Source organism: Mustela putorius, unplaced genomic scaffold, assembly GCF_011764305.1.
Source record: "Mustela putorius furo isolate JIRA1106 unplaced genomic scaffold, ASM1176430v1.1 tig00003858_pilon_pilon_pilon, whole genome shotgun sequence".
NCBI lineage: Eukaryota > Metazoa > Chordata > Mammalia > Carnivora > Mustelidae > Mustela > Mustela putorius.
The window spans coordinates 9,753,554-9,775,500 of record NW_025422010.1 but is presented as its reverse complement, the minus strand read 5'-3'; the positions used below and the strand labels follow the sequence as shown (position 1 = coordinate 9,775,500).

The 21,947-nt window shown below is 46.0% G+C and overlaps 1 protein-coding gene across 10 annotated transcripts in view; it reads left to right on the top strand.

The window, feature by feature from the left end:
• Positions 1 to 16,867, top strand: part of PTPRM (protein tyrosine phosphatase receptor type M) — a 776,839-nt gene extending 759,972 nt beyond the window's left edge. For all 10 annotated transcript variants that reach the window (XM_045065755.1, XM_045065757.1, XM_045065756.1 and 7 more), the window contains 3 exons: positions 971 to 1,134; positions 7,608 to 7,743; positions 16,113 to 16,867. In XM_045065755.1, coding sequence (XP_044921690.1) covers positions 971 to 1,134; positions 7,608 to 7,743; positions 16,113 to 16,166 — 354 coding nt within the window. In that variant the 3' untranslated portion in view covers positions 16,167 to 16,867. The remainder of the gene's footprint in view (positions 1 to 970; positions 1,135 to 7,607; positions 7,744 to 16,112) is intronic.
• Positions 16,868 to 21,947: the final 5,080 nt, after the last annotated feature.

Sequence of the window (21,947 nt, the reverse complement as noted above, 5' to 3'; positions counted from 1 at the left end):
TGTTTGGGGTTCACGACATGCATTGGAGAGAAGGCCAGGAAATGGGCTGAGTTTGAGGGGGACTGTTAGATACCTGAGTGGACATGTCAAGTAGGCATGTGAGGATCTGTGAGGGGGGAGTTCCGAAGAGGCCCACCCTGGAGATGCAAACTGATGACTTCCTGGAGTCTTGAAAGCTGTGAGACTGAGTGAGCAGATCAGATCAGAGAGAGAGAAGACAAGGGGCCCGAGGACGGAGCGTAGGCTTCCATCATCAAGAGGTCAGGGAGAAAGGGAGCCCAAGACAGCAGAGAGGGGAGAAGGAACAGCTGGGGAAGAAAGTGTCAGAGAACGAGAGAGATCACTCACATCAAAGGTGCCGAAGGCTACTGGAGATGTGATCTAAGTGACTTAGCCGCAGCCAGATTAAAACTGTTGCCATTTTTCTAACACTTTCTTTGAATACTCTAATTCCACTTAACTATAAGTAAAGATTCATTGACTACTAACCTCTTTCTCAGCAAGATTCACACCAATACACAAAACCATGGTATGCTCACAGCAAACGCCGTGTAACCTCTATTACCCTGAGCTCACACATGCTTCCAGATTATAGTTTATTCCTTACCCTTAAATTACCTGCAATTAAGGGAAACCCATTTTGCCCCTTACAGCGTGGTCAGTGCTCACGTTGTGTGTTGTCATTTGGCTTTTGCAAAGCTGTAAGCGTTCTCTTCACTTTTATTTGTCTGGCCTGTCATGTAAAACCCCTGGTTTGTTTGTTTGTTTGTTTTAATAACAGCTCCAGATTAAAACTTGTAGCTCTTCAGGCCAGTGGAAGCTTGTTTCGGTATTTATAGGCAGGCCTGTCCTTTAGTAATGGCCTGCTTTGCTGAGAAGTCCAAGCAGGTAGGATCAGCCTGCTAGAATTCCACCAGTAAACAATGCCTGTTTTCTCTCCACTCCTTGATTGCTGCCTGATTCCCTCCAGCCCCAAGATGGATATCGGGTGGTGCAGCAATTCCAGTTCCTGGGCTGGCCCATGTACAGGGACACGCCGGTGTCCAAGCGCTCCTTCTTGAAGCTCATTCGCCAAGTGGACAAGTGGCAGGAGGAATACAACGGCGGTGAAGGCCGCACAGTCGTGCATTGCTTGTAAGTGCTAAGGGGAGCTCTGCACCTCAGAAGGGCCAGACTGGTATTCTGCTGTCCCCCCAGGTTTACTGCCCTTTGTCTCTCTGTGAATGGAAAAGGAATCAGTAGGTTCTTATTAAGGATTCGGTTTGCTTTGCAGAAAACAAGATACGCACTTTTTGCATTCAGGTGGAAGAGCACTGCTATAAAAATAAGCCTTGACCTTGGGATTGTCCTTCCCCCCACCAAAAAAAAATAATAATAATAATACCTGAGTGTGTTCATTGGGCTCCTACTAGCTCCTGAGAGCCCAGGGTTACGTTTAGGGGAATTTCCTGAGCTGGTTGTTAAACTGTCAATAACTTGAAATCATCCACAGTGGAAGTTTTACATCACCTACATCAGCAAATGCTGCAAATCCAGGCCCCCTTCCAGTCTGGCAAAGCCGGTGAGAGCATCTTGACCACACTAGTTGCTGATTCTGTAAGAAATCATGTTAGAAGTTTCAAAGGAACTATCTTTCACAGGAACTATCTTTTAAGAGAATGTGTTTGTTTATGTCTTGGTTTTCGCCTGGGCATGTCCATATATAGGAAGATTTGGTGAGAACCAGTATTTCTAAAGTGCGGTTTATAGAAGCCAGAATCTAGAAGGCACTCAAATGGGAAAAATCTATGCTCCAGAGCGATGATTTCCAATTGTGGCTGCACACTGAGGGTCATTTGGGGAGATTTTTTAAAATCACAACAACAAAAAACCAAACAGTGTGCCCAGGCCACACCCAAAGCAATTAAATCAAAATCCCTGAGGATGGGCTCCAGACATCCGTGTTTTTTTCAGACTCCTAGATTATCTCAATGTGCGGCCAAGGTTGAGAACCCCTGAATACAGACAGCCAGACTTTTCAGAGTACTTTCACCTGCATTTTCTCACTGGTGATGATATGTAGCTAATCAGCCAGCTGGGATTGGCTTAATGGAGCAAGCAATTAGAAAGTCATGGCAGTTAGGGAAGATATTTAGAGAATTTGTGGAAACTTCGAGTATAAGCTTATGTCTCTTTTCAGTGGAGTGTCATTAGCACACAGTGAGCTCTCTCCCAAATTGATGGGAAAATAAGATTTAACTCTGGGCAGAACAACCCTAGTTAGAATGGTAAGCTTGCCGAGGGACCTCAATTTCTCCCCTTGGTGCCTGTCGCTCACACTGTGCCACCACCCCCCCCGGGGGGGCCCAGGAGGGTCTGTGATATCCTAGAACTCTGCCCTGCTTCCCAGGAGTCAAAAGGTGGCAGTGTCTTGACCTACAGATAGTGATATTCTCTTGAAAAGAGTCTTATGAACCCATTCACACTTAGCCTCAACCAGAGGCCCCAGTCCTTTGTCCTCCCCGCTGACTGCCTGTCCCTTCCTTCTCATAGACCCAGTTCACTAAAGACCTCTCTGCCAAGAAAATGCCAAAGAAGATTAACAGTGCACATCCCCATTTTTATTTCTCTAAGTGTAGATATAATAACTTCTGATCAGAATACAGCCAGGGGGGTCACCAGTGTGAACTGATATAGTCCCAGCAAGGGAAGTTGACATTTTATTTATGGTCTATATTTTATCTGTTAGGTGTTTTGAAAACAAAACAAAACTAGAAACAGTCTGCAGATACCCTTTTTTTTCTGTCTGGAGTCTGCCAGCATCTGGAACTAGGAATGTGATGTATGCATGGTACCCCTTTGATTAGTATCTTTCTTTCTTTCTTTCTTTCTTTCTTTCTTTCTTTTTAAAGATTTATTTATTTATTTATTTGACAGAGAGAGATCACAAGTAGGCAGAGAGGCAGGCAGAGAGAGAGAGGAAGGGAAGCAGGCTCCCTGCTGAGGAGAAAGCCCAACTCAGGGCTCCATCCCAGGACCCTGAGATCATGACCTGAGCCTAAGGCATCGGCTTAACCCACTGAGCCACCCAGGTGCTTCTGATTAGTATCTTTCTAACAAGGGCTAGTGCTGTAAGCTAAAGGACTGGGTCACCGTGGAGGAAGTTGAGGCACCAGGACAGGCCTGAGGGGAAGAAACAGAGACCCCTTAAATCACTGCACTTCATAGACAACCAACCACCAACTACAGTTTCTCAAGACCCAGCTGTGACCCCAGAACTAAGTCATTACAATGCCATTCCACGTGATGTCTACAGTGGGCTATTCTCTGTAGTGCACGGTGGTGGGCATCCATTGTTTCTGCCTTCTTGCCAGCCCAACACCCCACCCCTCTTCTGCTAGGAGAAACTTGACTTTTCCTTGGGAAACATTTTCTCCAATTCTGAAGTCCCTGTGTTTCCCTTGGGGCTGCCTCTTGCTCTCTTGGCGTCAGGATGGGTGTGAGACCCATGCCTGGTAAAAGCGTTTATCATTTAGATTTATAAATCTAAATGGAAGGTATTTTAGTTGTGAGAAACAAAGTTAGGTTGAATTCGTATCCTCCAATATAGGCCAGGAAAGAATGCATCAAACCACGAAAGCTCTCTGCTGTTCATTTCCGAGGGAAGAATGTTATATTCAGCATAGCATAGCGCCACCTAATGGTTGTGGGCAGAGCAGTTCCTGCCTGAGACTAAATGGAATGGTTCCTTGAGCCACATGTACACTCACTGCGAGCAAATAGGGTTTTTTTTTCTTTATACATCTTCCAGCTCATAAAGCCAGAAGAAATGGATAGAAGTAAGAGATCACCATTTTGCAGCCCTTGTTGAAGATAATGGACATAGACAGTGGTCATCAGCAGCTGCTGAAAGCATCAGGTGAAAATTTGGTGGGGGGAGAGCAGTGTGGTATCAGTGCGAAGACAGAAAGTAGGCTAATGGAGTGGAAGAGAAAATCCAGGGATGGAACCACACCTCAGGGTCACCTGATTTACAACAAAGACCCATAGCAACACACCTCCTGCAGGGCCAGGCGGCAGGAAAAGACAGCCCGGGTACCTGGTCTCTCTCCTCATGCTGCATGCAGAAATCCTTTCCAGATGGATCATGGGCCCAAATGTGAAAAGCAAAACAATGAAGCTTCCAAGAGAAAATCTTCATGACCATGAGGTAACCAAAGATGATGTCACCCAAGACAGAACACTGGCCACAAAAGAAAATATTGAAAAATTGGATTTCATTAAAGTTAAGCACTTCTGTTCATCCAAAGACACCAAGGAGAGTGAAAAAGCAAGACGGAGAATGGGCAAAGAGTTTTGTGATATGTGCCTCTGACAAGGGACTCATGGCCAGAATGCCTACCCACTGCAAGCCAATAAGAAAAGATCGACCCAATTGTTTGAGCAATAGACTTGAAAGAACTTCAATTTTTAAACAAGATGCACATAGCCCATAAATACAGAAAAGGTGCTCAGCATTATTCATTTTTAGGATATTATACACTGAAACCAGGATCACATGCCCCCTGCACACTCACTAGAATGGGTGAAATTTAAAAGCCAAAAAACAATAACAACAACAAAAAAATGAAAATACCAAGTGTTGGTGAGGCTGCAGAGTAACCAAAACTGCCATACCCTGCTGGCAGGAAGTAAATATGGTGCTGCCATTTTGGATCTGTTTGACAGCCATGCTGAGTGCTAAATATACAGGTATTCTCTGAGCTCTTCCCACCCCAGGTACATGACTACAGAAGTGAATCATCTATGCACCAGGAAACATTTTTATAGTGGGTTTACTCATAATACTGAAAACGAGAAAGCCCAAATACTCCTCAGCTGGTAGATAAGTAAGTTATACAGTAGTATATCCATTCCATGGGATTATTCTGAGAAATGTAAAAGAACAAGCCACGGATACAACGGGAGTGATTCTCACACAGATAATAGTAAGTGGAATAAGCCAGAGGCAAAAGAATATGTACTGGATGGTTCCATTTATACAAAATTCAAAAACACACCAAAAAAATTTATAAAGCCAAAAATGAGAAAAGGGATCATCTTTGAGTTATCGATGGTATTGACGAGGAAGAAGTCTGAGGGAGGTCTGGGGGGCTAATCACGGTCTGCGTCTTGATCTCGGTAGGGGTTATGTGGCATATGCATTTGGAAATTAACTGAGCTTTATATTTACTATTTGTGGACTTAATTTTGGCTCTGTTATACTTTATTTAAAAAACTGATTTGGGACTTAATAATGAACTGATCAAGCCGGCATTCTAGCACAATAATCAATCTCAAAATCACCAAACAAGAACAAATTGATATTTTGTGCCCGCTTCCTAGTGAAAGTTATTTGTAAGGTGTCCTTGTCTTAAAATACATGTAATACTTATGAAGCCGCAGAGCGAACTCCCAATATATCTAGGAAATGAGGATGAGAGAGAAACATGTTCAATGATTCACAGAAATGCAGTGAATGAGAGCAACCCAGTACATGGGGCTGTCTCCAGTGTCTCCAGGAAAGAGGACCCCATTTCCTCAACAACTAGATCGCCAAGAAAAAGAGAGCAAAGAAGAACCTGTAGATTAAAATAAACTTGTAAGGCATGTCAATCAATTGCAATGTGTGCACTTTGCATAGATGTGGATTTGAAAAAAGCAACTGTAAAGAAATGTCAGAAACAATCTGGGAAATTGGAACAGTAACTAGAAATCCGATTATATTGATAAGGTAATATTTATTTTAGATGTAATAATTATATTGTGTTTGGTTTTTTGTTTGTTTGTTTGTTTGTTTGTTTGTTTTAAGTCCCTAGCTCCTTGAGAAATGGTTGATCACAGAACTGGTGCAGGGAAGATACAAGATGAGTCTGGAACACCTTGTAGTTCCAGAAAGTATGGAAGTACTCAGAAAAGAATGGAGGTCTGAGGGCGCTCCCAATGGCCAAAGCCAGAACAATTCCAGCAACAAAATAAATATTGATACTATTGGATTTTAGCTCATCGAACAAAATTACCATGTATAAGTCTAAACTGACATAAATAAATAGTAAGATAAAAGAAGTAAGCAACTAAATTAGTCAATTAGCAGAGAAGAAACAGCTCTCTCTTACAATAGGATGTTGAGGGAGAGAGGGAGGTAGAAAATCAATCGGTCAAACAGCACAGTGATCGTTGTTGCGACAGAATTCAGATTCCGTTTAGAATTCAGACAGATTCTGTTAAGACCGAATCCACTTATAGATCCTAAAACTGGTAGGTGAAACTTTGAGGAGAGAAGATATTTGCAGAATTCCAAAGTGTCTCTCCCAAGATAATAACTACAAAGAGAAGATAACTACACAGTGAAAAAAAAATCTGCAAGGCGCCATCTTAAAAAGTGATGAAGGTCAACATCACCAGCAGTAAGATGATTTAGCATCCTGAACTGCTGGAGGGACGGACAGTCCTTCTGTGGTTTTCTTGGTTATGCCAAGATGCATAACCTCATTCCCAATCGTGAGAAAGCATGAGAAAAACCCAAGTGAAGGGACATTCTGCAATTTGTATTTTGTAATGACTTCTCGAATTGTGGATGGGACCATGGCTACTTTCCACATCTCCATTCTGTATTTTGTATTCTACAAAATAACTGAGCAGTACTCTTCAGAGGTGTCAAGGTCAGGAAGAATAAGGAAAGCCTGAGGACCTGTCACAGACAAAGGAGACTAAGAAGCTAAAACAAATCAGTGCAAAGCAGGGTCTGCAATTGGATCCTAGACCAGAAAAAGGACATTGGTGACATTTGGCTGGTGACATTTGACTAAGGCCTGTAGTTTAGTTAAAAGAATTGCACCAGGGTTAATTTCCTGGTTCCCAGCACTTTCTATGACTGTGAGGTGTTCACATGAGGGAAGGTACGCCATGGAGCTCGCCATGCTTGTGTTTGCCGTGATTCCGTACATCTAAAATGAGTTCAAAATGGAAAGTTTCATTCAGAAAGAGCCCTTATGTTTTAGAGATAATTAATGAAACACTAATGGATTTTTTTTTTTAAGATTTTATTTATCTGTTTGACAGAGATCACAAGTAGGCAGAGAGGCAGGCAGAGAGAGTGGAAGGGAAGCAGGCTCCCTGCTGAGCAGAGAGCCCAATGCTGGACTCGATTCCAGGACCCTGGGATCAAGACCTGAGCCGAAGGCAGAGGCTCAACCCACTGAGCCACCCAGGCACCCCGATTTTTTTTTAAGGCCAAGTCTATCTTGGAACGTAACCAGCACTCATTGCCAGTTTTGGTAGCAGATACTAGATAAGCTCTTTGTTCACCGGAAGTTTTCTGCAGTAGGCCCATTGAATAAAAACCAAGAGGATGCTGTATCAGATTATATAAGCCAGAGCATAGACAAAGCTAAGAGAGCAGAACAGACCAGTCAGGCCCAGCGGGAAAGCTCATTAACACCATTTGTTTTCATTGAAAGAATCAGCCCCCGGGGGGGAGCGTTTCCTTGGCCTCGAGGCCCTCTCCGTGACCTGTTGTCCACGGCTCGGGTGGTAGGTCAGGAGGCAGCATGAGGACAAGTACGACCATCTGATTTCTCTTCCCACAGGAACGGGGGAGGCCGCAGTGGGACATTCTGCGCCATCAGCATTGTCTGTGAGATGCTCCGGCACCAGAGGACGGTGGACGTCTTCCACGCTGTGAAGACACTGAGGAACAACAAGCCCAACATGGTGGACCTCCTGGTAGGCCCCCCACCCTGTCCTGCAGCACGGGGCATTTTCCCGCCTAGCTGGCATAGATGGCAGGGCCACTGATTCACATGGGGGGGGGGGGATTGACACTTCCTTTTCAGGAACATAATAGAATCGCTTTCCTTGTGAGAGCTTTTTCTCCCTCTTCCTCTCTCACTTGGCTTTTCACAGGGAGACTTCATCTCCACACACTGGCAAGGTGGAAAGAGTTGAAACTCACAAGTGAACATCCTTATTCATTTCCGTTCCTGGCAGTGCCTTCCGTGTGGCTAAGCACTTAGACTTCGCGGGGAAGGAATAATCACAGCACACGAAATGCCAGATTTTCAAATTATAGATTTTATAAATAGCTTAATCATCTAATATTTATCAAAGCTGTGAATTTGAGTTTGACATCCAGAATATTGCGTTTAGTTCTGGTGGCCATATCTGAGATGAAGACAGAGGAGCCGAGAAACAAAGAACTACGTGCAGTGATTTTCTTAGAGTATTTCTGGAAATCTCTTTCTTGTGTGCAGCTATTAAAATGCCAACCACTGTGACTTTCGAATAGAATAGCTTAAAGAAGGAAGCTTTTCAGATCAGGTGTTTGTACTTCTCTGCCAGTGGAAGAAGGATCTGAAGGAGACGGTGGGATGGATCCTAAGGTCGGGAGAGTGGCCTGGGGTGGAGAGGGAGGAAGACATGACTGGTGCCACGCCACGCCTGGAAAGCCTGCGTGCCCCAGCCCATGGCCCTGCAGCGGGGGGCCTCAAATTTAAAATATAAGACAAGGGACTAAAGAGAGAGTGGAGATTTGAGCTAAAGCTGAGGAAGGGGCTGTGGTCCCAGTCATCCAGCCGTACCCCACACTGGGTAATGTAGTCACCGATGCTGACCCACTCCTTGGACACGTTCTCTTCCACACACGTCACTTTCCCAGGGCATCTGCCCCCTCCCCCAGGTACTTCTGTGCTGTTCTGTTTTGCAGAAGTACTGTGCTGCCCATGGACTTAGGGAAAGTGTTACCTGTGTGGCTAGGTACCAACTCCCAAAACCATCAGCAGTTAGCACCCTGGCTTCTGTGAGAAAGAACCGTGCTCCCCAGACTGCTTCCCTCTCCTCCCTCCCCTAGGGGAGGCCCAGGAAAACCCAAATTCTCATCTCAGCTCTGCTACTAATTCAAGTCAAGTGACCTCAGACAAATGAACTTGGCAATGGAAGTCTTCTCGGGCCAACCACTTAGCTTTCCTGAGTCTGAGTCATGTAAGCCAGGGATAACGTTGGCTTATTGAGCTGATCCTGCGAGACAATAGATGTGAAAGTGTTCTGGAAAATGCAAAGGAGAGAAAGTGGTTCTTGAGAGTGCGGGTGTCCGCAAAGCATCCTGCAGCTGGCAGGTGTAGACGATCTGATTGGGTGAGGAACAGGAGGAGGCAACAAGCAGCTGACATTTACATGGTGCTTAATATGTCCCAGGCCACACGCTCAGTGCCTTTTACGGAGGCACGGATTTCCTGTGGATGAGCTGAAAGGCTGGCTGGCGTGTCCCAAGTGTGGGCTTCAGTAGTTCTGCCCCTCCGGAGGCAGAGAACTGTCTCACCCCCTGCGACCACCCATGAATTTTGAAGACTTGTACCACCAGGGAATACTCCCATCTTCTGGGCTGGGGGCAGGTGAGATAGGGCAGCTGAGCTGTCAGAAGCGGCCTGAGTTTAAAACAGATAAGAAGTTGGGCAAAAGATGGAAGCAAATGCCTAAATTAAAATGCTCTGACTTCATTGCCATTTAACTCCTGGGACTCAGGGACAGATGTGTAGCTTCCAAACTTTGGTACTTGGGCAAAGCTGACCTTGATGAAAAATATATATATATCGTTTCTCAGTGGAGCCTCAATTAAGCAGGTCATTAGTAATAGACCCTTCCAGGCCTTTCCGCTAATGGCTCTGGCTGCAGCTTTCAACACTCACGAATTTTTATGCACAGAAACAATGTGGCTTTTTCCAAATCAGTGGTGCAAGCTAAAGGACGGAGGTGATTCTTTGTGAAGTGAATGGACATGGAGGTGCTTAGACAAGGAAGGAGTCCACTCTTCTATGATAATTTAGGCATTTTTGTGACAAGGTGTTATTCTAATAGACCAAAAGGACCTTTGTTTTATTTTTATTTTTTTTAAAGATTTTATTAATTTATCAGAGAGAGAGAGCGAGCACAGGCAGACAGAATGGCAGGCAGAGGCAGAGGGAGAAGCAGGCTCCCCGCCAAGCAAGGAGCCCGATGTGGGACTCGATCCCAGGATGCTGGGATCATGACCCGAGCCGAAGGCAGCTGCCTAACCAACTGAGCCACCCAGGCGTCCCCAAAAAGGACTTTTGGATGCCCAAATTTCTGAGGGTCAGTACCAGTTTAAGGATAAGCTCAGTGTTGAAAAATTTAAAAAAAAAAAAAAAGTTTTCAATTTCCTGGAAGAATGTCTGATAAATTTGTTACAATGCCTGTTAGCGAAATACGAGGTAAAATCTGGTGACTGAAGGGGGGAAAAAAATGTCACAAGGCTCTTTTCAGCAGGCTTGAAGCTTCCAGAACTAAAACAAGGACCCATGTTAATTGTCTGTTTTTGCTTACAAGTGCAATTTCTATTAGTTTAAGCAGTCACATATATGTATGTTGGTTGAGGGAACTAATTAATTCAGGTCAGGGTGATAAAACCCAATACGACTTCATTGGGCATAAAAGACTATCTGAGACCGGAGTCTCTCCCGAGCACAGAAGCTGAAAAGCTCAGAGTACTGAGCCTTCTGAGCTGCGTCTCAGAATGTGAAATGTGTTCCAGAAAGTCCTGGAAAGCACTTCTGTGCTGACCAGCTGGGGAGGCAGAGGGAATGGGGTATAGGGGGTACAGGCCTGTGTCCCACAAACTATGCTCCATCAGAGGGGGCTCCCTCCTACCCCCTACCTGCCTGGTTAGAGTCAGATGGAGGCCCCATTGCCTGAGCTTTGAAATGGGCTGCTTCAACATCTCCTTTCTCACTTTTGTCCGCACTGGGCTTTGGAAGTTTCCAGAGCTCTGTTTTATTTATTTTTTTTTCCCCAGGGCTCTGTTTTAACAGAGAAACAGCCTTTGGGGGAACAGATCTTTCCCCAAGAAACATATTATCTCCCTGGGAGGTGGGAGAATTCCAACCCCCATGATGAGATTCGACATGCATGCACACTTTATGGTGGTTACCAAGATCAAGATACTTAACACAGCCGTCACCCCATTTGGGTAACCTACTTGGCCCATGTGTGTCTGTGGTGAGAATGCTTAAGATCTATTCTCAGCCTCTTTCAAGTGTACAGCACTCTATCACTCACTCTAGTCACCGTGCTATACGTTGATCCCCAGAACCTCTTACAGCTGAAAATTTGTACCCTTGACCAATACCACCTCAATGTCCCACCCCTGGCTCCTGGTGACCACCATTTAATTTGTTTCTACAAATTAGCATTTTTTTAAATTTTTTTTATTTTTTTGTAATGAAAGCCTTACAGAATCCTGAGCCCAGGGCCCACCCTAGAAATCATTACTGGGCTGATCTGGAGCCTGGCCACGACAGCCGGATGTTAAAAGCACCCCAGGTGATTGTAATGTGTGGTGGGGTTAAGAACCTCAGGGCCCCATCTGGAGCTGGGAGTCTGAAATCATCTCCCAACATATTTGGCCTTCTTTTTTTTTTTTTTACTGATTGTTGTTTAAATTAAAAACTTGGGCCATATTGTTATATATTAGAAATTTTGAGAAATACAGCTTTAATTTTGTTTAAATTTCCTTAGTAGAAACTACATATTATTTGTATGTCCACAGTGCCTAGGATGATACGCAGTATATTTTGATGACCCTAACAATATGGACTAACCAATTACAAGATTTAAAAGGATGAACATTTGAGAATTCTTCTGTGGTTCTATATTTCTCTGATGTAGACAACTGAACAAAATGTGCTTTCTAGGCATCTAGGCATTAGAATCCCCTGAGGTGCTGTCACAAACACCGAGGCCCCGGCCGTGCCCTAGACCAAGTATGGCAGACAGAGCCCAAGACCAGTGGGTTCAATGGGCTGTGGGTGAGAACGTGGCTGAGCAGGGTGAACAGGCCATCCCTTTCCTCATCCGAACCCACCTCCCCACCTCTAACCCTCCATCCTTCCTACTCAGACCCAGCCCTCTGCCAGTGTCTTCCCATATCTGTAACTGGGAGCTGGCTACCCACACGCAGCCCCTGCTTGCCCCTTCAGTATGCTGAGATAATACTCAGTGCAAGGTGCTCCCTTCAAACTGGCACGGAGCATGGGGCCTGCGCTTCTCCCTCTCCTGGGGATAACACCATGACTCCACTAACCCATGGGTATGAGCTGCCCCTCCAGAAGTCATCATGAACTTGAAACATACAGGCTATTTGAAAGGAGGTGGGGCAGGAGCTGGGGGGGCAGGGGGGGTATGTACACGTGTGGGCGACTACCCCGAATGCGCCCGATCTCGTCTATACCTGTGTGGGTTGGGGGGTGTGTGCATGTAGGGGTGGGGGGGGTTCGTGTGTACATGTGTAAGAGTGGATGTTTGGGGGGGTGTGGGTGTGTATGCACGAATAGGGGTGGGGGTGGGCATGTGTATGTGAGTGCATGTGTGCAAGCTCACGTGTAGGGGTAGATAAGGGAGTAGGCATGGGTATGGGTGTGTGCGAGTTTTGGCGCATAGGCCATAGACCCCAGATGGGGAGTCAGAGAGACCCAGTGTTGCCCATCTCTGGAGACCCTTGAGGACATTCCTGGTCCTTTGGGCCTGGCCTTGCCACCCCTGGAGAAGCAGCCACTCTCGAGTGACCCCGCGGTTAGCCTTCCTGCACTCTGAAGGAAGGAATCTCCATGAAAGCTCTGTGCCCTCCTCCGCCCCCAGACTCTGCCATCCTCCAGTAGGGGCCTGGCTATCCCCTCAGCACCAGTGGCGCTCCTGACTGTGAGGAGAGCCCCATAGAGAGCTGCCACGTGACAGCACACCTGGACTGTTGCCCGTCCTGAGCGGCCTCTTGCTGCTCTGGGAACATGGGGAAGCTGAGGCTCCACATGGGGGAGTCTCACTAGGGAACCAGGCACAAAGTGTGCGTGAGCCTCGGAGGGAAGAACGTCCTCCCTCCATTTTTAAAGTCAGAGATGAAAGTCATGACCCATTCTGTCTGTCGTCAGAGACGCACTGCTGTCTTCTCGAGGGGTCTCCTTGGCTGGACAGCCTGGGAACTTCGAAGCAGACAGCACCCCCCTCCCCATGATGATTGGCACCCTGGGGGCCACGTGACCCTCCGGGCAGGGGCATCAGTCAAAAGGCTTTTTCCACACTGCGGGACCCGTCAGCACAGGATCCAGGTGAAATTGTGAAAGTTGTTTTAGGCTCACAAAGCAAGTGTGTCAGGGAGAGCAGAACCGCCCTGGGTGAGCCATGCGGACTGCTCTCTGAGTCCCGAGCAGGTGTTGGAAGTGTCCAGAGGGACTGCAGGGCCCCGAGTTCCTCAGCCACAAGGCAGCTTGGGCGGACACGGGCACACCTTGAGCCCTTCAGGAGCTTCCCAGAGCCACTTGCAGGCCTCGTGGTGTCGTGATGTCCTCACTGAGTGAACGGGGATGGGGGGAAACCTTTAATACAGAACCTCGCTTGTAGGTGTGTCTTCAGAGTTCACTTTCTCCTTCTTCAGGAGAACAGGAAGTGAGGCTGCAGTGAGGGGGGGGTCGGGAGCTTGGGAGGGGGAGCAGCCGGCCACCCTGGTTCCAGTCCTGCCCAAAGATAAACCCTCCTCATGTCACTTTTTCATGCCCAGAGCCAACTAATGTTGCCCAAGTCAGGAGAACTTGGGACCGAGGCAGATATGTTCTTTTTTTTTCCCCCCCAAAGCACAGGGATAGCTCGTGTGGCTTAATTACACCACCGAAAAGCAAGCGAGCTAAGAGAGGAAAATGCAGAAGACAGGCCTGAACCTGGTGATCAAGGGTAACAGTTTGCAGTGCAGGAGGATTTCAGGCATTTCCTGAGGTGCTCGGGGGAGGGTACACAAAAATTGATGGTCTTCCTTCTCACTCCCTTTATTTTTCTGATTCAGAAACCGGTCATCACAGAATCTATTGGGATTGACAGTTTGCTCAGGAAGGGATAAGATGATGGTGAATTCATTTCCAAAATTATAATCATGCCGGGGACAAGGCAGCTTCAGTGATTTTCAACACAGTAGCCCCTTGGCAGCAAGGCCCAAAATCCTTTTGTGGCTGTGGCCCGAGGCCAGCAGCTATGTGACGCTCTAACTGTGCATGATCTTCTGTTAAAAGGATGGTTCATAGTAGGCTCTGAAATTGCGCAATCAGGTATATGCAAACCTGTGTCTGTGCAGTAAGTAATTGGATCTCTCAGATTTCCATGAAAAACATTAATTGTCTCTGTGAAGGATTCAGAACAGGGTTAACCCCTTCATAGCCAATATGTCAGCCCGTCGATCTGACCACATGGTCTTTTGAAATTTTGACATGACAATGGTTTTATTTAAGTATTTTGAAAATAAAAGTATCAGGTACTGAAATACAAATCAGAAGGCTTGGTGTAGACATATGTTCAGATGTCTTGGTGTAGACATATGTACACCTAGGAGTGGAACTGCTGGGTCATTGGTAACTAACTCTTCTGTTTAACCTGTTGAGGCCCTGCCCGAGGACCTTCCGAAGTGGCTGCACCTTTCGCATTCCCACCAAGTTCTCCTTGTCCTCACTAACACTTGTTATTATCTGTCTTTTTTTATCTTAGCCCTCCTGGTGGGTGCTACTGCTACTGACATTTTAATCTAGTATGTTGAGATGGTCTGTTGGCTTCCCATATTCCCATCTAGATGGTAAACTCCTGAAGGACTAAAGCTGCATCTTAAACTCCCCAGTCTCTGGCCTTCCGTGTTTATTGGGTTGAATCAAATGCTGCTAAACCCTTATTTTGTTGTCATTTACATATACAGTTGACGTTTGACACCCCCAGCTGTACGTCAGGTTCCACACTAAAGACTGGTGTATCACACACAAAGGGATAAAGTATGGCTCTTGTCTTCAAATACATAGGTTGGACTAGTGGGGCATATAGAGAAGAAAATGTAGGTGAAGACCAGAAAACTGCAATGACCAGTTAATTAAGAGGCACGTATCCCCAAAAATGGAAATTTAGTTTTAATTAATTTGGCAAACCCAAAATTAAGAGCTCCATTTCCTTGGTTGAGGCCGTTGTGTTGGGTATTGAGACACCTTGTGAAAGCGTATCTCTTACGGAGATGGGAAGAGAGCCTTCCAGATGCTGAGCGCCTCTGTCCCAGCTGCTGGGCTGTTGCCAGGTGGCAAGGAAAGCATCCTCAACTGCTCTGTCCCTCTCTTGGCTCAGAGACTCCTCCCGGTGAGCATGCAGTGGCAGGCCACACCAACAGGGGCAGAATGCTGTCTCCTAACAGCCAAGACCCCAGCTGGGCCAGGACCTCATGTAGGCCATGGTCAAGGTCCATGATCGGAGCAAGCTGTGCTCAAGAAAAATTCCTTTACTGTCTGATTAACAACTGTAGGTGGCTCCCAGAGGACATCCAACACTTCCCCTCTGGGCCTTTCCTTATCCAGTTCCTCCACCTGGAATGCCTGTTCTATCCCCCATTAGGTTAGGGGTCAAGTTAACCTGCTACTTCCTCGAAGGTCCTCCTAGGAAGTTCTGCTCTCTTCCCCACTGCACCCATGTCAGGGGACCATTCCCAGGCCCTGTTCAGCTCCGTGCCATGTGTTATAATTGGGTACTGGTCTCAGCCTCCTCACTGGACCACAGACTTCTCAAAGTCAGGGACCAGGTTAAGGTGTTTGGTATTTAAGAGGTGCTTGATAAATTCTCATAAAGTGGAAGACATCCTGCTGACTGAAAATCAAGCATGTAGTTGGGCCAGAAATGACACATTTATTTGTGGGGGTCCTTATCTGAGCAGGTCGCAAAGTTTTTTCCCCCAGACTTCATTTTTTCCCCTACCTCTTGATTTCCCCATATTTTGTTTCAGGATGTTGATGTACAGGTAAACGTACACATGTGGACAAACCTATATATGGGTTCCAGTTTTCCAGAACTTTCCAAGAATTCTAGTGAAGGTAGATGTCAAAATACCCTTCATCAGGCCTTGCGGGAAAGGTCTGCAGACAGCGGATAGGTCTGTGGTTCACAACCGGGACTTGCGTTGCTGATTCAAATCCTTCTCAGTTTGATTTCTTCTGATTAGAATCCTAATCTGGCATAATGGCTTGAATGGCGCCAGTCTTTGGCTGTCACAGAGCTGACATCTTTGCCCTTCTGCTTTCCAGGATCAGTACAAGTTCTGCTACGAGGTGGCTCTGGAATACTTGAATTCTGGCTGATAGCCTGAAGAGCTCTGCACACCAACCCTTCCGTCCCACAAAGCCAAGACCTTCTGTGGTATTTGTGTCAATGAGATGAAGACTTCTCAATATGCTTATTTTGCTTTGCATAATTGGCTCTTTTTAAGAGCCCAAGAAAGCGTTTCTAAAACTGCTTTGCACTGCCCAATTCCCAGCAATGCTGCTGCCTGACGGAAAAACACACACACAGCAGAGTCGTCCAATCCTGTCCTCCTAGGCGTCGGCTTGTTAGAGCAGCGTAGACATCTGGTAAACTGAAGAGCACAATTATATTCTTATGAAGGAATTTGTACCTTTGGGGTATTATTTTGTGGCCCGTGAACCTTTGTTATTGTTACGGCTGAGTGTACATTTTTGTTTTGTGGAGAATGCTACCTAGCATTATGATAATATATTATTTTAGTTAATATTTGTATTTTAACATGTTGCATAATATAAGCTTATGTACCTTTCCAAGACTAACAGATAAACATATAATGAACAAAGATATGTTGTATGAGTTGTTGTTTCTATCAGATTTGTATTGTTTCCAAGGGAAAAGCTTGGGAAGAAGTCAGTTCAAAAAAATGCAAAGCTCGATGATCAGATTCACAGATCCAAAGCTTTTCCCTTTGTTTATATTGTAAATATTTTTGATTTCATCAAATTATTTATTCATTAAAAGAAATTTTTGTGAAGCACAGTGAGTGACAATCGTTTTTATGAAGCGCAGGAAATGATTGATTGTACAACATGACCTTGTGTGAACTCTTTCTCAATAAATATAGACCCATGATCAGTCTTGCTGTATTCCTGGTGTCCCAGCGCCCCGGTGATGGGGGCAGCTCCGGTCACCGCAGGCCCCTGGCAGACAGTTGGGGTCTGCTGGCCTGGAGAAGATAGGGTTGGGATTTTTGAGAGAGAACATCTGTCAGTGAGAAATCCTGGCCCATACTGGGAGCCTCTTTGGGTCTGAGGAAACCCAAGCCCCAGAGCCGCCCGCCCCCTAACCTGGTGGGTATACTGTTTCAGAGTGCACTGAGCCGATGCCAGGGCCCGGCTTCCTGACCAGAACAGCCTCTTCATTTCTCTGTTTCACCTCAGTCAGCGAGGGTGACCTCTGTCCTCTCCAGGCCTCATTCAAACCTGAAACTTGCTGAGAGAACACTTTCTAAAGGGTTAGAGGATCACAGTGCATTGAAGCAGGACGCAAAGCGGAACAAAACAGTCCCTGCCAGAGAGAACGATCACACAGGGCGGCCTGCTCCCCTCTCCTCGAGGGCCCTGCCTGACCTCTGAAGGAGGAGGCTAGGCCGTGCACTTACAGTATCAGTTCAAGCTGAGCTGCAGGCCATGTTAAATGATTGCAGCAGGCGATGAGGATGAATTTTCACCAAACACCCAGGTCAATGTCAGAAACTCTGCAGGGCGCCTACCCCAGAGGCAGCAGGTCCTTGGAGCCATCTTACAGCCGGAGAAACTCGGTCTGGAAGACATTAAATAACTTGTCCAAAGTCACCCCAGCTGGTCGGTGGCAGGTGCCTCCAGGGCCCGGGGGAGGGAGAAGGACAGCACAGACCCCCTTGTTATAACACACAGTGAAAGGAAATGCCAGACCTGCTGAGACGGGGAGATGGGACCCATTGCCTGCTCCAGAAAAAGGGGAGGCTCGAGGGTGGTCATTCCTGTAGCTCTAGGGACCTTGGTGAGTAAGGACAACAAGAATAGAGGGGAATGGGGTTGACGCCTGTGTCTTAGGCCCACCCCACTTTGGGGCGCTGTGAGTACAGGCTGCATACTACCTGACTGGAGGGATTTCCTGGCACCCCTGAAGGGGAGGGACTGCCGTACACACAGGGAGAGCAGGCCAGCGCCGAGCTGGGGGTCCAGACAAAATGCCTCACTGCTGGGCTCCTCCGGCACCTTGTCCTCTCACCAGCCCCACACAACTTTCTTTGATAAACAACTAAAATGTGAAAAACTGCTCTTTGAGTACTCTTCAAAATGGCTTCCCCAGGACACAGGACTAGGGGTGAACACATACAGAAAGCTGTACCCAGTGTGTGCCAGCCGGCCTGTGGGAAGAGGGAAAGATGGCGCCCTCCGTTCTCCTATGAAGTCATGGCTTGGATCCTCATCCCCTTAGCCGGGCTGAAAAGCCACCTGAGTGTGGCGCAGAAGTGGCCAGAGATTGATGAGTCTGACAGTTCAACCCACCTCCTAGTTATCAAGCCCCATCTCGTATGGAAGCCAATAGTTCTCTCTAGACTTTTGAATCTCTTGGATTTTACCTTTCTTTCACTTGGTTTCACCTCTTAGCAGAAATAATGATAGAAGAAAAGGGACGCTTTGTGGTTTTTTCTGATTTCCCGTGAGGCTTTGCAGCATGGCTGAGCTTCTCCTTTCTTTCAGGACACAGTAAGTCTCTGCCCCTTTTCCCAAAAAGACGCTAATCCTTGGGCTCAGCATCCCTTCTGTTTCCTTTCTCAGTATTCTGGGTTCTCCTCCATGGCAGCGTCCTCAGCCCCCCAGACACACCGATACCTGTGATGGCAGGAAAATCAGGGAATCCTGCCCCCTGGCTTCCTGACAAGGTCCTGCTCAGGGACGACTTGCTAACAGCACCCCTTGTGTGAGCTATGGTGGCTTTGCGATATGTCCGCTTGGCATCACTGAACTTATTTCCCAGATTTCCGTTCTCTCTTTTCTTCCAATTAGCTGAGCCCCCGGAGGTCATTCTGTACCAGATGCAGAAGGCAGAAATGAAGCAGCAGCTGCTATAGTTTTTACATTCAGAAGGTGGTACAGCTGCAGCCACACCTGCTGCCACATGCCCACAACTGGCAGATAAGTGACATTGCCAATGAGCGGCCCGCCAGTGCTCTCCTTCCAGTCCTTCTGGCTTCTGCCTGTGCTCTGGATCCAAACTCAGACCCATATCTTTACATTTTGTGAAAATGGCCCAGGTCTTTGAACCAAAATCAGCATTAGTTGTCTACTGCTGAGAAACAAATTGTTCCAAAATGAAATGCTAAAGATTACCAATAAGTACTTAGGATCTCGTGCAGTTTCTTTGGGTCAGAAATTCAGGAGTAGCCTGGCTGTGTGGTTTGGGCTCTAAGGTCACTCACGAAGTCACTGTCCCAATCAATGTTGGGTCAGGGCTGCAATCTTCTGAGATCCTGAAGGGGGAAGAGCCCCGCGTCCAAGATGGCTCACTCACATATCCAGCAAGCTGGTGCTGGTTGTGGACCAGAGGCCTCAGTTCCTCTCCATGTGGGCCTCTGCCACCTACCCAAGCTGTGTAAGTGTCCCTGAAACATGGTAGCCAGCCCTTCCCAGTGATCCAAGATGGAACAAGGTGGAAGCCAACCATTCTTTTATGACATAGCTTTGGAAGTCATTCTCTGCCATTTCCACAATATCCTATTTGTGGAAAACTATCCTAATTGGTTACGGAAGTCAGTCCCATTTGGTATGAAAGCAGATACACAAGGACACAAATCCCAGGATGTGAGAATCGTTGGAGGCCATCTGAGAGGTTAGCCACCGCCTGCCAGCCTGACCTCCCTCAGCAGCTGTCACCTCTACTCATGCCGGCTGGTTAGCTGGAACGTAGAAAAGCTTATCCCTGGGATGCCTAGCCTGTCAATCAACATCACTCCTCTCCAATGCTGTCCTCTCCATGCTGCTATGCATTTTTTTTCTACCAGCTTCTACTGCAGACATTACCTCTAGTCATTTTTGCTGTGCTCTAGGGAACATCTATTCAAGTGTAAATAAACTTCTCCCATAGCCTGGATTAATAAGGTTCTCTTTCCCCCACTCCCAAGGAAATGGCCTTATCTGAAACTCTCCCAAGCAGAAGTAAATCATTCTTCCACATTCCGAATACTTCCTCAGTTTCATCCATTGCCCTTCATACTCCACTCAAGCCAAATGGTAGCCACACCCTGTAGCTTGTCACCTTGAAAGGCCTCCCCTCTGAAATCTTAAATAAACATGCCAAATTCTGAGCCTAACCTCTTCAGCTGCTAGGTACTCTTTGCTTTATTCCTGTGGTCCTTGCTCTTTGAATTTGGAAGCTGTCTAGTTCATTCTCTGATTATAACCTGTCTCCTTCTTACCTCCTTCCCCAGTACAACTTAAGCCTCAAGATGTATTGCTTCATCCAATCTAACCAACATCCTCAATACTTTTGACTCCTTAGAGTTCCAATTCATCTATCCTACAAAAGGTCAGTTTTAGAGAAACTCATCCAGAACTTCTAATCCCCAACAAGCTAGAGAAACAAGGATCAGATTTATCTCCTGACCAACTAAGAAACCGGGGGAGAACATATTTTTTTAAATCCCCCCCCTTTTTTTTTAAATAAATCACAAGTGTTGGAAGAGGAGCAGAGGTAGAGGGAGAGAGAAAGAGCAAATCTTCAGCAGGCTGCACACTTGGCGCAGAGCCTGACGCAGGGCTCAATCTCACAACCCTGAGATCATGACCTGAGCTGAAATCAAGAGTCAGATGCTTAACCACCTGAGCCACCCAGGTGCCACTAAAAAAATGTTTTTCAAAATATCAAGAAGTAAAGGACACAAAACAAATTAAGTGGACTTCAGAACTGTGACAGTTCATAGCCTGGAGATATTTTCCAGACAAAGTGTGCAGGACATGGGAGGCCAGGTGTAGCCCAGTAGTTTCCCTTTGAAACAAGAGTTCTCTTATTTGAGCTGAGAGTTCCAAAAAATCAAAATGACTAATTTCAGGGCAGGGCAGCAGAGATGAGAGAGCTGTATAAAGAAAGAGTTCTGAACATCTGCAGCATTCCCCCATCAAGTCTTCCATTAAGTACTGACTCATATAAACAATTAAGAAAATTATCTGAGGCCAAAGAAAGAACCACCCAAAAACATTAGAGGGAACAACAGAGTTCACACAGAGCCTGATTAGCTTCTGTTCCCACTGGATAGAGAATCCAGAAAGACTTTGGCTCAATGAATGGAGCAAAATCATCTCTAGACTAAACAAAGCTGTAGTCCAGCCTAGCAAAGCGATAACTGAAAGGATCAAACTGTCCAAGTAACTTAACTGCATTGGAGAACCAAGCTCAAGAACATTTATCCATCATCTGAGTAAGTAGAATTAACAGTGTCTGGCAAACAATCCAAATTACCAGGAACACAAAGAATCAGGAAAATATGACGTATTAAAAAGAAGAAAAGTAAAGAAATCAGTCAAACTGACCCAAAAATAACATGGATGGTAGAATCAGTAGACTAGTACATTAAAGCAATTATTCTGTAACATTATTTCAGATTATCAAGGAAGTAGAGAAAAGACTTAACATATCTAAGCAAAAACACGAAAGATGTAAGAATGACACAAACAACTTCAAGAGATGAAAACTACAAAGCCTGAGATAAAAATATATTAGTGGGATTAATAACAGATTAGAAAGTATAAGAAGAAGTTAGTGAACTTGAAGATACTGACAGAAACCATCCAAAAAAAAAAAAAAAATACAGAGAGAAAAGATTGAGCTTCCCTAGAGTGGAAGAAAGGGGGATAGAAAAAATATTTGAAGAACTAGGGCCAAAATTTTCAAAACCTGATGGAAATTATAAATGCACAGATCCAAGAAGCTCAATAAACCTCAAGCACCAGAAACATAAAGAAAACTACACCAACATACATCATAATCCAATTGCTAAAAACCAATGACAAAGAGAAAATCTGAAAATCAGCCAGAGAAAAAATACATTGCATACAGAGAAGGCACAAATTTCA